Source organism: Apodemus sylvaticus, chromosome 15, assembly GCF_947179515.1.
Source record: "Apodemus sylvaticus chromosome 15, mApoSyl1.1, whole genome shotgun sequence".
NCBI lineage: Eukaryota > Metazoa > Chordata > Mammalia > Rodentia > Muridae > Apodemus > Apodemus sylvaticus.
This window is the reverse complement of record NC_067486.1, coordinates 83,895,206-83,910,796: the sequence shown is the minus strand read 5'-3', so window position 1 is coordinate 83,910,796 and position 15,591 is coordinate 83,895,206. Positions and strand designations below refer to the sequence as shown.

The following is a 15,591-nucleotide window of genomic DNA, read 5'->3' as shown; positions in this document are numbered from 1 at the left end:
TCACTCATTCTAGTATTGGTTTATTACTAAAAAGAAAAGGAGCCAGGCAGTGGTGGCGCACGCCTTTAATCCCAGCACTTGTGAGGCAGAGGCAGGTGGATTTTTGAGTTCAAGGCCAGGCTGGTCTACAAAGTGAGTTCAGGACAGCCAGGGCTACACAGAGAAACCCCGTCTCGGGGAAAAATATGTGTGCTTTGCAGTGGTGAAGGCCTGAGTCTGACCCTTAGAACCCACACAGGAAGCTGGAGTGGCATCTGTGCCTCTAGTTGGTTCCAGTGACGGTGAGGTGATCCCTGCAAACTCACTGCCAGCTAGTCTAGCCCATGAGAGACTCTGGCTCAAACCACAGGAGGAAAATGCCTAAAGAATGGCACCCAGGATTGTCTTCTGACCTACACACACAGCAGCTGGTTATTCCTGGTGCTCTACAGGAATTAGGAGACTACAGTCTGTGCATGCAGAGTATCCTATGTTGAAAGCTTAAGTAATATAAAGTGGCTCAGAATAGACTGGGCAAAAATTGAGGAGAAATTAAGTTGTAATGATTCCTTAGAGCTTAGTCCAACATCTCACAGTTATTTTGACCCTTTGCCATGTCTAACTCAGAGCCCTTCCACAGAATTAACTAACAGACAAGGTCCAGGGATACTGTGGTGAACAAAAGTCTTCTGTTGGTGTAGAACTTAGGAAACAGTTCTAGGGGATTCAGTACTGGGCTGCTAGTTCTGTTAGAGAGTTCTGGCATTCTGATTTTCTATCCGAAACTATTTGATAAGCCTATGTAGCCTTGTGTTTTGTTTTTGTTTAGTTTTGTTTGGCGGTAGGTAGGTCCTTCTTCTGTTGCCTAGTTTGGTCTTCATCCTGGGCTTGGGCTGAAGAAATGGCTCAGCAATTAAGAGCACTGGCTGCTCTTTCAGAAGACCAGGATTCAGTTTACCAATAACCACACGGCAGTTCACAATCGTCTGTAACTCCATTTTCAGGAAACCTAACACCTTCACACAGACATACATGCAAGCACTGGTGAGTGCACATAAAACAGGGAAAAAGAAAATTCTGGGCCCAATTCATCCTCTGTCTTAACCTCCCAAGAGTTAAACCCTAGAACCTTCCCTGCCTTCCAGCCTTCCCTGGTGACTAGATCTGCTTATGTGTAAGGCCCTGTTGTGTGCCTCCTGAACTTCTGGCCTTGTCTTGTTAAAGTTATTTTCTGAATCTTTGGTAACTTAAATTAGGTCATCCAGCACTTTTGCTTTTGGCTAACCATTTCACAGAAAGATAAGTGTATTGTGTTTTGTTAATGCAGGACCTCTATGACCTTGAACTTGCTTAAGGATGACCTCAATCCCACCTCTTAAATGCTGGGATTATAGGCATGGAATAGTGAGGTTTCTGTTGGTGAGATAAAACACCATGATCAAAAGCAACTTGGGTGGGTAGGTATTTCACTTACACTTGCACATCACTGTTAATTATCCAAAGCAGTCAGGGCAGGAACTCAACCTGGAGGCAGGAACTGATGCCATGGGCCTATAGCCGAGCACTGCTCGCTGGCTTGCTCCTTAAGGCTTGCTCAGCCTGCTCTCTTGTAGACCCAGAGCCACCTGCCTGTAGCTGGCCCCACCCACAGTGGGCTGAGCCCTCCCCATCAATCACTAATTAAGAAAATGCCGGGCTGGAGAGATGGCTCAGAGGTTAAGAGCACTGACTGTTCTTCTGAAGGTCCTGAGTTCAAATCCCAGCAACCACATGGTGGCTCACAACCATCCGTAAAGATCTGACCCCCTCTTCTGGTGTGTCTGAAGACAGCTACAGTGTACTTACATATAATAATAAATAAATTATTTAAAAAAAAAAAAGAAAAAAAGAAAATGCCTACAAGTTTGACTACAGCCCTATATTAGGGAGGCATTCTCTTAGTTGAGGTTCCCTCCTGTCAGATGACTCAGCTTCTGTCAAGAAACAGTCAGATATTTATACTAAAGTCTTTGCAGCTTCTTCTCTGATGTCTTTTGTTTGCTAATCTCTTCTGGCATTTTGTCCAGGTTGATTTCAAGCTCATCTATAGAATTTACCATCTTCCCTGTTTGACACAAACCAAGAAACTTGACCTTGCTTAAAAGTATGCCACTGTCTTCTGGTGTACTTTGTTACAGAGCAGTCTTGGACCTCTACTCTGCTTGCAAGTATATTTGCCCAGTGCTTAAGTCTTCAGTCCATCCTTTTTATCTTTGGTGTCTCAGTTTGAAATTTTTATTTTTGCTTATGCATATTTTTATTTTGCCTGTATGTCTGTCTGTGTACCACATCTGAACCTGTTACTGGAAGAGGCCAGAAGGTGTCAGATATAGAACTGGAGTTAATAGATAGTTGTGAACTGACATGTAAGTGCTGAGACTTGAACCTGGATCCTTGGGAACTGCAGCCAGTGCTCTTAGCCACTGATGTCTCCAGCTCACAAATATGTTATTTGTTTGTTTGTTTATTTATGTATTTATTTATTTATTTTTGAGACAGGATTTTATGTAACCTAGTTGGCCTTGAATTCATTGTATAACTCTTGTGTAGACCCAGAGTTCTTGATCCTCTGCCTCTACCTATCAAGTGATGGGATTGCACACACCATTGTACCACCATTCCAGGTGTGTCACGGCTTTTTATGATGTTCAGTGATCTTGGAGCTTACTAGTGTTCTTGCTCTTTACTCCCAATGGAGGCCACACATGATCCCGTGCCACCCCCTTCAAGATTGTCATTTATTTTATGTGTATTAGTATGCTTGAATAGGTGTGTGTGAACCATGTATGTGCAGAAGTGTTAGATCCCCTAGAGGTGGAGTTGGAGACAGTTGAGAGCTGACCAGTGATGACGGAAACTGAGCTTAGCTGACTGGAAGACCAGCAAATGCCACCTCTCCAACCCCTCTCTTTGGTTTATTTTGAACTCCCAACTATTTGGATTATATCTCATCTTTGAGTCCTTTGAATTAGATTTCTCAAAGCCTATTGTGCAAGTTCCCTTCACTGACTAGCTCAAATTCTGACTTCTATGTTGGTCAGTTGGTTTTCTTTCATTGGTTAGAATTAAATTCACATTAACATTGTTCTGACTGTTTTAGACAGGGTAGTGCTATATAGCTAGGATACTCCAAACTCACCATGCACATGTTTGTGTGTGACCCTCCCCCTCTCCCTCCCTCCCTCTCTCCCTCCCTCCCAGGTTTGCCTTGCACTTCTGAGGATCCTCCTGCTTCACAGCAGCGTGCTACCATGTGTAGCTTACAATAACAATTTCGTCTTAACTACTTTTGCTTGCTGAGGTGAAGCAGTATGCTGGGCATAGTGAGGTTTAGTGTGTAGGAATAATCTCACTGTCACAAAGGAGCACACAAACAAGGCAGAAGCAGCTCAACCAGGCAACTCTGTGTAAAGGATGGGCCAGACCCCAGGCCTGGCTGGCAAGCAGCTGGAACAGCAAGTTCTCTTGGTTTTTATGTTAATGCAGGTGGTGATTCTTTTTCCTCTGTTGGCTGGGGCCTTTCACAAGCCTTTGCAATTGGCTTTTTAAAAAAGAACCACCACAAAGGAAAGGGGGAAAGAGTCAGCCAAGTTCTGGGAGGAGGGGGTTACCACATGGGAAAGGATTGAGATTAAAAGGTGTGCATACAAACTTTGTTAGATGGGAGAAAACTTACTGAATATTGGCCCTCGGTGCAAACCATCTTTGATGACAGGAAACCATTCCTCACAGTAGCACTAGTTACAGTTTTCAGTTTCAGAGATAGTGATGATTCCAGTGACTGACTAAGCAGCAGTTTATGTCCACATTGTATGGGTCCTCTCCACATGTTCATCAAGAAGCACCTCACTCACCTGGAGGTCCATACAAGGTCAGAGCTTCTTAGTACAATAAGACTGCTTCCCTCATCTCTGTCCTGCTCCAGTAATGTGCAGCTTTTTCCTGGTTTATTAGTACTCACCAGCTAGTCCTCACGTTCTTATAACCTCTGCTGTGTTGGTGGGTCAATGTCCAGGGCCCATGGGACAATCCCTTTAGTTTTTCACAAGGACTGACCAGGCTTATTTTTTAAATAGGCCTTGCTGTGTTTTGAATCCTAGTCCGCATAGCTGGCAATACAGGTGCCCCTGTCTTAGACTTCTGTCTTGAATCTTATGTTAGTTCTCATTTGTAGCAGCTCATTTTTAGAAATTTTATTTTTCCTATTTCTTTAGTGCCAAAGATGCTTTTATCCCCATGAACACATACTACCATGTCAAAAGTAAGAATGTTCCCTGAATGTTGATATACATTTGTAATCACAGCCTTAGAGGCTGAAGTAGGAGGATTAAAAGTTCAAAGCTACCCTGGGTTGCATGGTGAATTCCAGGCCATTTTGGGCTACATAAACACTGTGAGACCTGACTGCCAAAAGAAAAGGTGTGTCTGTCAATACAGGCTCTCAGGAACCCAGGGTGATTTCAAGATAAGCAGTCCTCCTGTGTTAGCTTCTCAGGCACTAGACTATAGGGATGGGCCATCATATCCATTATTCCTCTAAAAGGATGTCTTTAGAAAATCCTCAGGCCGGGCAGTGGTGGCGCTCACCTGTAATCCCAGCCAGGACAGCCAGGGCTATACAGAGAAACCCTGTCTCAAAAAAACTAAATCCAAAAAGAAAAAGAAAATCCCTCAGACGCTAAAGCCAGGGAATAGTTCAGTGGGGAAAGAGTTTGCCTTCTTTTACTGTGTGTGTGTCTGTGTGTCTGTGTGTGTACATTATGAGAGGTAGGTACATATATGCTACTGTGTACATGTGGTAGTCAGAGGACAGCTTTGTAGAGTTCCTCTTTATCTTTCTGTGGTTCTTATGATTGAATTCAAGTCCCCAGGTTTGTGCATCCAGCACCAAGCCATTTTGCCAGCCCCTGGTGGCCTGCCTTCCTTCCTTCCTCCCCTCCTCCCTCTCTCCCTCCCTCCCTCCCTCCCTCCCTCCCTCCCTCCCTTCCTTCCCTTCTTCCCTTCCTTCCCTCCTGCTTCCCTTCCCTCCTTCCTTCCTCCCTTGCTTTCTTCCCTTCTTCTTTCCCTCCTCCCTCCCTTTCTTCCCTTCTTTCCCTCCTCCCTCCCTCCCTCCCTTCCTTCCCTCCTTCCTCTCTCCCTTCCTTCCTTCCCTCCTCCCTTCCTTCCCTATTTTACTTAATACACACATGTTAGTTTACATATGGACTATTTGTGTTTTCTGTTGGCTTGTGGTTCAGAGTGCCTGTTGCTTTTGTAGAGGGCCCCATATCAGGTGCCTGTGAACTCCAGCTGCAGGTTTTCTGACACCTTTGGGCTCCCATATTCTTGTGCACATACCTACACACAGACACAATTAAAATAATAAAATAAATATAGTAACAGTAAAAAGGAATGAGCCTATAGCTCTGTGCTAGAGCATGTGTTTATTAAAATGGTAGAAGACACTGTCTCTATTACCAGGAAGAACCAGACCTGCTTCCTAGCCTTTCTGGCCCATCTCTGTACACCCAGGCTCCTCCAGCAGAGCCATAGCTCGGTTTTCATGTGTTCTGTAGTGTTGATTCAATTATTTATATAGAAAATGCATAACTTTTGTTCTCACATGGTTCTCAACAAGTATTGGCCATGTCGAGACTGCTAAATGTTTACCGTTTAACCGCAGCAAAGACAGGGAAGTGGCTTACGGAAGAGGAGCTGCCTGCTGCCGTAGACTGTTAGGTAGAATCCTGGTCTAAGGAAAGGGTGTGGGCCGGGCAAAAACAAAAACAAAAAACAAAAAAAAAAAATTTAAAAAAAAAAAAGAAAGCGTGTGATTTTTAGTATCTTGACATACTCTTCAGTCTTCCTGTTGTCTTTGACCTACTGAACCCATTGGAATGATTTGTTAGACACTGTTTTCAGGTCTTCCTCATCCATTATCTTATTTGCTTTTAAGGGTTTTGGGGGGAGGGGTTGGTTAATTGGTTAACTGATTTTGGGTCTTTGAGACAAGAACCGAGGCTGCTGGTCCTGAACTCACTGTGTAGCTGAGGCTGACCCTGATTCCCTGATCCTCCTCTCTTCTGCCTTCCAAGAACCAGATTATAACACACATACTACGTGTGACTTTGTAGTCACTTTCATTTCTCTTCATTTCTCTTTTCATCTATCATTCTGAAATGCCACTTTTCTTATGTCTTGTCTCCTTCCCTGCCCTTGGTGGTATTGAGACTGAACCCCTGGGACTTCAGTATACTAGACAAGTGTTGTATCCGCCCGTTTTCATTCCTACCCCTCGCTCCCCTTATCCATTTTGATAGGACCCCTGTTATTGACCAAGCAGAACAGGCAAGTGCGAGGCCAGCCGTGTGGCTCAGTGGGTAAAGGTGCTCGCTCCCCGGTCTAAGAACGTGAGTGCAGCGCCTGGAACCACCTTGGTAGGAAAAACTGACTCCTGACAGTTGTCCTTCCACCCACCCTCCGCCCACACACACACATATCCGCACACAGTACACACAAATAAGCAAATGTAAATAAGTTTTATGGGTATGGGTGTGCATTCTGGAGATGAAATTCAAATCCTTGCATTCTCATGGCAAGCGCTTCAGTGCCTTTTCCCACTGAACGCCTCACTAGCTCTGGATTGGTTTGTTTGCTGTGGTGGTGGTCTTTTAGTATGAAATGCTTAACAAATTTGAACAGCGGCCATGCTAATTATCTGTATCATTCCAGTTTTAAATAACTATGCTGTCAGGGCTGAAGAGATAGCTCAGGGGTTAAGAGCACGGACTGCTCTTCCAAAGGTCCTGAGTTCAAATCCTAGCAACCACATGGTGGCTCACAACCATCTCTAACAAGATCTGATACCCTCTTCTGGAGTGTCTGAAGACAGCTACAGTGTAGTTACATATAATAAGTAAACAAATCTTTAAATAAATAAATAAATGGATAGATAGATAGATAGATGATAAATATGCTGTCAAAGCAAGATGGTTTTATTTTTGAGACAGCAAGCATTTTCCATAAGTCCAGGCTGGTCTCAAACTTGAGGTCCTGTGTGTTGTCTGTTGGGATTACAAGCACCACCTGGCTACTTGCCACAGCCACCCCCACCCCCCACACCCACTCCCACACCTACACACACACATACACACACACCACCTGGCTACTTGCCACAGCCCACCCCCCACACCCACTCCCACACCTACACACACACACACACACACACAGACAGGGTTTCTCTGTGTAGCCCTGGCTGTCCTGGAACTAGCTCTGTAGACCAGGCTGGCCTCGAACTCAGAAATCCGCCTGCCTCTGCCTCCCAAGTGCTAGGATTAAAGGCGTGTGCTAGTAGGCCTACACTTCTCACCCTTTAGTGAGCTTAACATGCACATTCTCAGAGTCAGATGCCCATGCTTGTCCATTTATTAGTAACACTGGATGCTTGGTTACTCTGCTCAGAGGCTGCTTCTGAGTTGTTGCCAGGCAGCAGGCATCCTGGGTGGTGGGTGGCATTGCGTGTCTTTGTGCTGCTTGATTTTCACATCCAGACTCTGAAGAGAAAAAGGTTAGTCTTGATTTTGTATAGACAGTGTTTGTGATTTAATATAAACTGTCTTTTTCTTATTTGTAGTGATGCTAATTTTGTTTTTATTTCTCTACCCCTATAGGTTGGTGACATTGTGAAAGTCACAAGGATGAATATCAATGGCCAATGGGAAGGCGAGGTGAATGGGCGCAAGGGGCTTTTCCCCTTCACACATGTTAAAATCTTTGATCCTCAGAACCCTGATGACAACGAGTGATTGCTATGCTGTCTCTGCTGCTGCCTCCTCCTGCCTGTCAGTCTCCTTTGAAGTGGGAAGTACTCTGTCACATGCAAGTTACACCGAGCTGCGCATTCGGAATGCCTCAGCAGCCGCCTCCCTTGGCATTTGTATCATAGTCATGCTGTCAAAGAGTAGCTGATCTTAGAGCTTGTGGATTATGAACTGGAAACCCTGGTGGAAGCACACGATAGAGAGAGTTTAGCCCAGAATGGCTCTTCCTTCTCATCACTGCCTTGTTTGTGCTGGGGGCTGACTGTCGTGCTCACCGTAGAGAGAGAGCCTGCTGATGGTCTGCATGGAGATGGCGAGCCTTGGCACAATCTCGCTGTTGCTGGTCCGCAGAACAGTGGCTTCGCCACCAACTTGATTTTCTTTGGACAACAGAGGAAGTAATACTCCAGACAATTCTATCCCGAACTCTTGAAGTCTGGATTGTTTTCATTTTCTTTGGTTTAGTTTTGTTTTTGGAAGACTAACTAATTATAGTTGTGTGTTCTGAACAGATTTTTAAATAGCAGGTTGGATTTTTGTGATGGTCTAAGGAACAATCCATGTCCCTGAGCTTCCAAACTGAAGCCATTGTACGTAACTAAAAATATGAAAAGACCCCCTGAAGTAGAGGCCTTTAGCTTTTGGTTGCCACAGTACCTTGTTTCCCATGTGGCAGACAGTGCACACAACCAGCAGTCACGGTGTGCTGGGCACTGTGAAGCACAAAGGTGGAGCGGGGGCCTATTGCAGACATGGTGGGCCTCTGCAGTGAGCACGCGCCTTTGAGAACGTAGTGAAGTCTGAGGGCCTACAAGATTCATGAGCTAAAATCATTGCTGTGTTCCACCACAAAGCGCTCAGCCCTTCCTGTGCAGACCTGGCTTGTCCAGACAGCTTGAGAGTGGAGCCTGCTGTGATTCGCCGCCTGAGTAGAACAGAATACAGTGCTTCTGAGCTGAAGAAGTTGTCCGTTGACCATGAGTCATTTCTCCTGCACGTCAGCTAGTGCAAATGTCTGAGTCCTCGACCACTCATGGCAAACCAGAGTTCTAGGACCTTTCTATAGTGCCCTCTGCTGAGGCCCGTCCTCCACAGAACGCAGTAGGTCTAGAAATGTAGCAGTGAGTAGAGAGCAGCTCCTGCGTTACAGAGCATCTTCTGTAACGGCGGCCCAGGCTCTGGAGGCCTTCGGCTTTGAGAACTAATGGAACATATTCAGGTGACAAAACCATGTGTCCACTATATTTATTTCTCTTAAAGACTTTCTAAATTTTTGTTTATGTTGGGTGTGGTGGCCACACCTTTAATCCCAGTTTATGTGGGCATGGTGGCCACACCTTTAATCCCAGAAAGGCAAAGGCAAGTACATCTCCTGAGAGTTGTAGGCTCTGCTGGTCTGTGTGTGTGTCACAGGCAGGCAGGCCTACACACAGATACAGAAAGACCTTGTGTCAGAAGACTACCCCACCTCCTAGAAAACTGTATGTAGGTGTTTCCACTGTGTGTGTGTGTGTGTGTGTGTGTGTGTCACAGGCAGGCCTACACACAGAGACCTTGTGTCAGAAGACTACCCCACCCCTAAACAGTCCAAGTAAGGAGGCCAGAAAAGGGTGTTGGTTGGATCCTCTGGAACTATGGAGTTACTATGGGTTCTAGGAATCAAACCTGGGACCTCTGCAAGAGCAGCAAGTGCTCTTAACCACTGAGCCATCTCTTGAGCCCCATCAGTGTCTCTTTACATCAGTAGACCATCGGGCTGATAAGAGCCATAGTAAAGGATGGTCTTTTGGAGTAGGGGGAGTGTCACGTCTGTGGCGGAAATTACTTTTTGGTCTCTGAAAGCTGCTGTTTTTAGCCAGACCGATTGAATGGACTTAAGTGTTCAGGCTCCAAACTCTGCCTAAAACAAGACTTAAGACTTGCCGTCTGGCCCCTTACACAGTCCATCCCTAGGCCTTTGATGCCTCCTCTGGAATACATGCCCTGTTCATGGAGGGCACAACTCCAAGGAATCGCACTGTCACTGGGGCTTGAACCTTGCGCCTTACTCATGCTAGATAACTCATGCTAGATAGATGCGCTCTCTTTACCTTTGAGATGGAATTGCTATAAATTGCCCATGCTGGCTTCAAGTTTTCCATCCCAGGCTCAGCTAAAATTACAAAGGGTTGAGTCACCACACCCAGCTCTTAAGGTCTTTTAAAACTACATTTAACTGAAGGGCTTGGTGCCTTTTGATTATAGCAGCTTGCTCAGCACAAACAGGCATTTTTGAAAACAGGGTTTCCCTTCTCCCAAGACTGTTTACCAGCAAGACTCCATAAGGAATACTTCATGATCAGAATGTGATGTAACCCTGGAGTTTGGTTTATGTAATCAATTAATTTGGCACATGTAACTGTCTCTCTCTCTTTTGGGGGGGAGGGAGATTCAAGACAAGAGTTTCTCTGTGTAGCCCTGGCTGTCCTGGAGCTCATTATGTAGACCAGGCTAGCCTCGAACTCAAAAAATACTCCTGCCTCTGCCTCCTAAGCGCTGGGATTAAAGGCGTGTGTCACCACTGCCGGGCTCATGTAAATGTCTCTACAGCTTCCTCAGAGATCCAGATCTCAAAATAAAGACTCAACTTTCTGAACTCTCAGGATGCGTGCCAACAGTAGTAATTTCCTGACTTAAAAGCTTATCGGTTTTTAATGGTGAAAATCTTTTCACACTGATAGAAAGTGGCGTCTTCCCTAAGTCCCACTTCTGAAAAGATACATGGCCTCTTCCCGGGGGGAGTCTGATGGGGCCTTTCGTTTTCCATCATCAGTGCTATGCGTCTGCTCTGCTGTGTTGTGGAAAGTACTGGGTGATAAACCTACTCGCTGTGGCTGTTCTGTCTGAGAAGGAAACAGTTAGGTAGCCGAGGGCATTACGGGCTAGTCCTGGGTGACGGCCGCCCACCTCCACCCCCAACCCCTATGCAGAAGGCATGCTTGTCACTTCTGCACTGCTTTGATGCCACCTGCTTTGAGGCTGACAGGGTGCGCTGTCTCTGGTCACCCAGACTCAACCCTCTGCTCACCGGAAGAGACTCTGCCCTCTCTTGGAGTTGCGTGTTCCCGGCACTGTGCCTGCCTTCCTCTACAGCTGTTTACAGACAAGATGGGCCAAGACTGATGGCCACTGCTCTTGTAACCTTTGCTCAAAAGAATAATGAGCTTTTTTTTTTTTTTAAGAAAAAAAGGGATGATGTGTTTTTGTTCCAGGTGTTCATAATTTAATCTTTTAATATTATGTTCATTAACCTCTTAAAATGAGTGAATTCTTGATTGTTTAACACAGTACCTAAGACTAATGCTTTCTGTGGACTCCTCACTAGGGAACCAGAGAACCACACCCCTGGTAACTGCTGTGAGCGCAGACACTAAGCTGCTTGTATATTCTAAAGGAGCAGGAGGACAGTTCTCTGAGACAGGAGGAACAGTGGCCTTGCTTCTAGACGGTCTTCACTGTGTGTTTTCAAATGACATAAAACTCTCGACATGTATAACTTAAAAATCATAAGCATCAGGCAATAATATTTTCTGTGTAAGCTTTTAAAATTATTTTTGGGGATCATAGCTTGTTTTATTTTGTGCTATAAAATTAACAGTATTAAATGACTTATATTCTTAGAATACATTGAGTGTCTTTTCTTAACAGATTAGTGCCTTTTTATTTTTGTATTCCATTTTACGTTACTGGTCCCAGCATCAAAACCCTTGTTTCCATGGCCTGTTTGTACATTGTCTCAATAAAACGTGCACCAGCCGGCAGTGGCAGCAGCCTCGGTGTTTCAGTGTCTCCTCAGTCAGCCCGACTCTTCAACCGTTAAACTGTGCTGAAGCCCCTGGTACTCCCCAGAGACCCACTCACGCTGCTCCTGCCTCCCTCACTCAAAAAACTACAGCTTCCCAACATGGGAGCCACTCCAGCAGGAAGTAACTGCTCTCTGGGTGTCGGTGCTGGGGAAGCTGAGCACGGGCTCAGCTCTGTGGAGGTGCTCCGTGAACGGTAGGGCTGTCCCTCCAGCGCCTGCTCCAGTGCAGAGCTGGCCGTCGGGAGAGCAAGCTGTTCTGTCTGATTCCAATCTGTATATGAATCTCCTGGTGAACTTTGGGAAGGGAACTTACATTCCTTAAGCATTCCTTAACGCAAGTGTCACAAACTGCTTGGTGATGCTGGTGAGTGCCTTCAGTCAGAACATTTGGGAGGCAGAGGCAGGTGGATCCCTGGTTTACAGAGTTCCAGGCCTGCCAAGGCTACATAGAAAAGCCCTGCCTCAAAACAACCTACTTTCCCTTCTGTAAGCCCAATAAGCAAGTTCCCTTTTGTATGTGCATTGTATTCACATGCCTATTTATATGAGTATCAGATTGTCCAACCCCTTAGACCTTGAATCCCCACCTCCCAGCACCGGGATTGGAGACATATGCAGGCCCGCTTACAGTCTTGGAGTTTCTGTGCACCTGCAGTGTCTTAGGAGGTCAGGAGAAGCACTGCCCTGTTGCATGCAGGCTTGACCCTTGCTCCAGCCACTAGGAGGCTCTGACACACTGCGTGTGTATACACACACACACACACACACACATCCTTGCCCCAGGCCTCAGTGCCAGCAGCTCAGATGTAGAGCCATTCTGGTTCTAACTGATGGATCTGAGTGCTGGAGGATGGCAAACAGGTTTTAGACCCACTCTGCCAGCTCCAGAAATCTAGCCAGCAGCTATAGTCCATCGGCATAGAGTTCAGACTGGCCCTTCCCTTGGGAATACCAGGGCCAGGCCAAGGTGGCTTGGTCCTGCCCCTGTGCTCCCAACTACCACCACCACCATTTACTTCAGGGACAATGAGTCTTTGGGCCTAGGTGGCTTCAGCCCAGCAACATTCAAGTAAGGTAGAGTCCAGACAGTGCACAGAGCTGCCCTTCCCAACTTAGTACTGGAAAGGTTTGTTCCCAACCACACTGTTGAGCACCCTCGGATCACATGGACTTGAACCACAGGCCTCACTGGCCAGTTCTTGAGAGATAACCTTGATAGGACACATTGTGCTCTAACTCTTCACCCCATAACCCAGCCCCAAGGAAGAGCCACAGTTGTCCATGACGGGACTGCCCCCTGCCTCCCAGCTGTGGGATGTCTTATCCTGTAGGGAACAACCTGGCCCTGGGCTGGAGAGAGGGTGAGAGGACTCCAGAAAGGGTTCAACCCTTCTGGACCTTCCCTGTTGCCTTCTGGGGGGTGGGAGTGGGGGTGAGGAGCCGGCAAAGTCTGATGGACAGAGACTAGGGGGCCATGGTGGCTGTGTTCTGACATTCCCCTCCCCCATTGTCTGCCCAAATGGTTCCTTATATCTATGTCTTGCCAGAGACAGGTAAACTTACCAGAATGTCCACATCAAACTAGCCTCCAAGGGGCACCTATGTCACCAGTCCCAAAGCTAGCTGTTGGGACTAACTCATCTTTTCCTTTCTGTCTGTTTTTCTACCACCTTCTTATGAGGCAGGGTCTCTACCTAGCTCTGGCTACTCACTGTCCTAAGGAGTGGCACTTGCTGTCTCTCTTGTGACACAGCTCAGGCTGGCCTCAGACTTTTGGTATCTATGCCTTTACTTTTCAAATTCTGGGATTACTTAGAGGTTTGTGCCACCAAGCTTGGTTCATTCATTCTGGGGTAGAACCCAGGACTTTGTTCATGTTCGGCACACGAAGTGGGTCCTGCCTGGCTTCTAGCCTTTTCCTGCCTGAAAGCCGTCCTGTACCGCTCTGCTGTACCGCTCTCCTGTGCCGCTCTGCTCCTGCAGCTCTGCTGTGCCGCTCTCCTGTGCCGCTCTGCTTGGAGACTTGAGAATGAAGAGCAGGAAGCCCTGTGCTGTGGTGCCCTATGGCTGGGCAGCCACAAGCTGACTCCTACGATCACTACTTAAGCAACCAAAACAGGTGCTAGGATGGGCCACCTTGCCGGTCGCAGCATCTTCTGGGATCTTCCTGAATTCTCTTGTGATCTGCTACTCAGGAAACTGAGGCTGAAAGTGTTCACCTTCTCCAGTGATCAGGGCACTTGTTGAGTGGTTCCCAGCATCTGCGTTGCACATTAACCCCAGTTCCAGAGGATCCAACGCCTTCTGGCTTCACAGACACTGCCCGTACATGCTGTACAAACATACAAATGGGCAACACACACACATGAAATAATATTTTTTTAAAAGATTTATTTATTATTATACTTCAGTACACTGTAGCTGTCTTCACATGCACCAGAAGAGGGCATCAGATCCTATTACAGATGATTGTGAGCCACCATGTGGTTGCTGGGAATTGAACTCAGGACCTCTGGAAGAGCAGTTGCTGCTCTTAACTGTTGAGCCAGCTCTCCAGCCCCATGAAATAATATTTTTTTTAAAAACACTTCAGGCATGGCATGGTGGCACACACTTTTTTTTGGGGGGGGGGGTGGGATTTGGTTTTTTTTTTTTTTTTTTGAGACAGGGTTTGTCTGTATAGCTCTGGCTGTCCTGGAACTCACTCTGTAGACCAGGCTGGCCTCCAACTCAGAAAACCGCCTGCCTCTGCCTCCCAGAGTGCTGGGATTAAAGGTCGCCCGCCAGGCTCAGTGACACACACCTTTAATGCCAGCACTCTGGAGACAGAAGCAGGTAGATCTGAGTGAGTTCAAGGCCAGCCTGCTCTGCAAACAGTATTCCCAGCCCAGCCGGAGCAACACTGCTAGACTGGTTCAAACAACTCAGTTTTGAGGCTGTAGCCCTCAAAAGCACAGGCCCTGGATTCAATCCCCAGCATCTAGTACAGTGATGCATGCTTGGAATCCCAGCTTTAGGGAGGTCAAGAGGGTCAAAAGTTCAAGGTCAACCTTAGTTACAGAGCAAGTTTGAGGCCAGCATAGGATACATGTGGCCCTGCCTCAAAATAAATACATAATCCCCCCCCACACCCTGCAAAGGATCTTTTATTTATTCCTTATTCCATGTACCTTGATCATATACATCTCCAATTCTGTTCCCCTCTCCCCTCCCCCAATGGCCAGCAGACCCACCTCCTCTCTTTATGCCCGTTCTTGGTTTCTGCTTTTGTTTTTGCTTGTTTTGGAATGTTGACTGATCTTTCTGGCTGGTTGTATGCAGGATCTGTGCAGTGAACCACAGAGGCTGTTAGTTCAGGAGTACAGTGACTGCATCGTGTCCAGAAGGTGTTACTTGACAGTCCTCCTTCCTGTCCTCCAGGTCCTACGTGCTTTCTGGACCTCCTTTGTATTTCTTCCTGAGCCTTGAGGGAAGGGATCGACACAGACATCTCATACAGGCCGAGCACCAAGAGTTGCTTCCTCTCAGCGTTTTGACCAGTTATGAGTCCCCGCCATCCTAGTGGCCATTCTGGCGAGCAGCTTCCCGGGCCACTAATGTGTATAAAGAGAAATAACTAGGAGGCAGTTTGACATCTTTTAGCAATGACCTCCGCGCCTTGCGCTTTTAACCAGTTTATAGTACAGGGCATCCATTCCCTCCTGCGGAGTAGGCCTTAATCAACAGGACTGTTTTCTTTTGCTTACCCCATGGCTTTTTGTGCTGCTGCTTCACCAGTCGGCCATGGTACTGTGACACATGGTGTGTGTCCAGCACTGGGCAAGACCACTGGTGGCTGTTCTTCCCCTGCAGCCTGGGGAAGGAAGCTTTCGGCTCAGCTCCAGCCTGATTTCTCTGTGTTCTGCAATGGCGGTGTGTGGTTTCCTCAGC

At 46.8% G+C, this 15,591-nt stretch overlaps 1 protein-coding gene across 1 annotated transcript in view; it reads left to right on the top strand.

Annotated features, from left to right (window-relative positions):
* Nucleotides 1-11,626, top strand: part of Crkl (CRK like proto-oncogene, adaptor protein) — a 35,903-nt gene extending 24,277 nt beyond the window's left edge. The window contains exon 3 of the mRNA XM_052158067.1: nt 7,668-11,626. Within this exon, the coding sequence (XP_052014027.1) occupies nt 7,668-7,802 (135 nt within the window). The 3' untranslated portion in view covers nt 7,803-11,626. The remainder of the gene's footprint in view (nt 1-7,667) is intronic.
* The last annotated feature ends 3,965 nt before the right edge of the window (nt 11,627-15,591 follow it).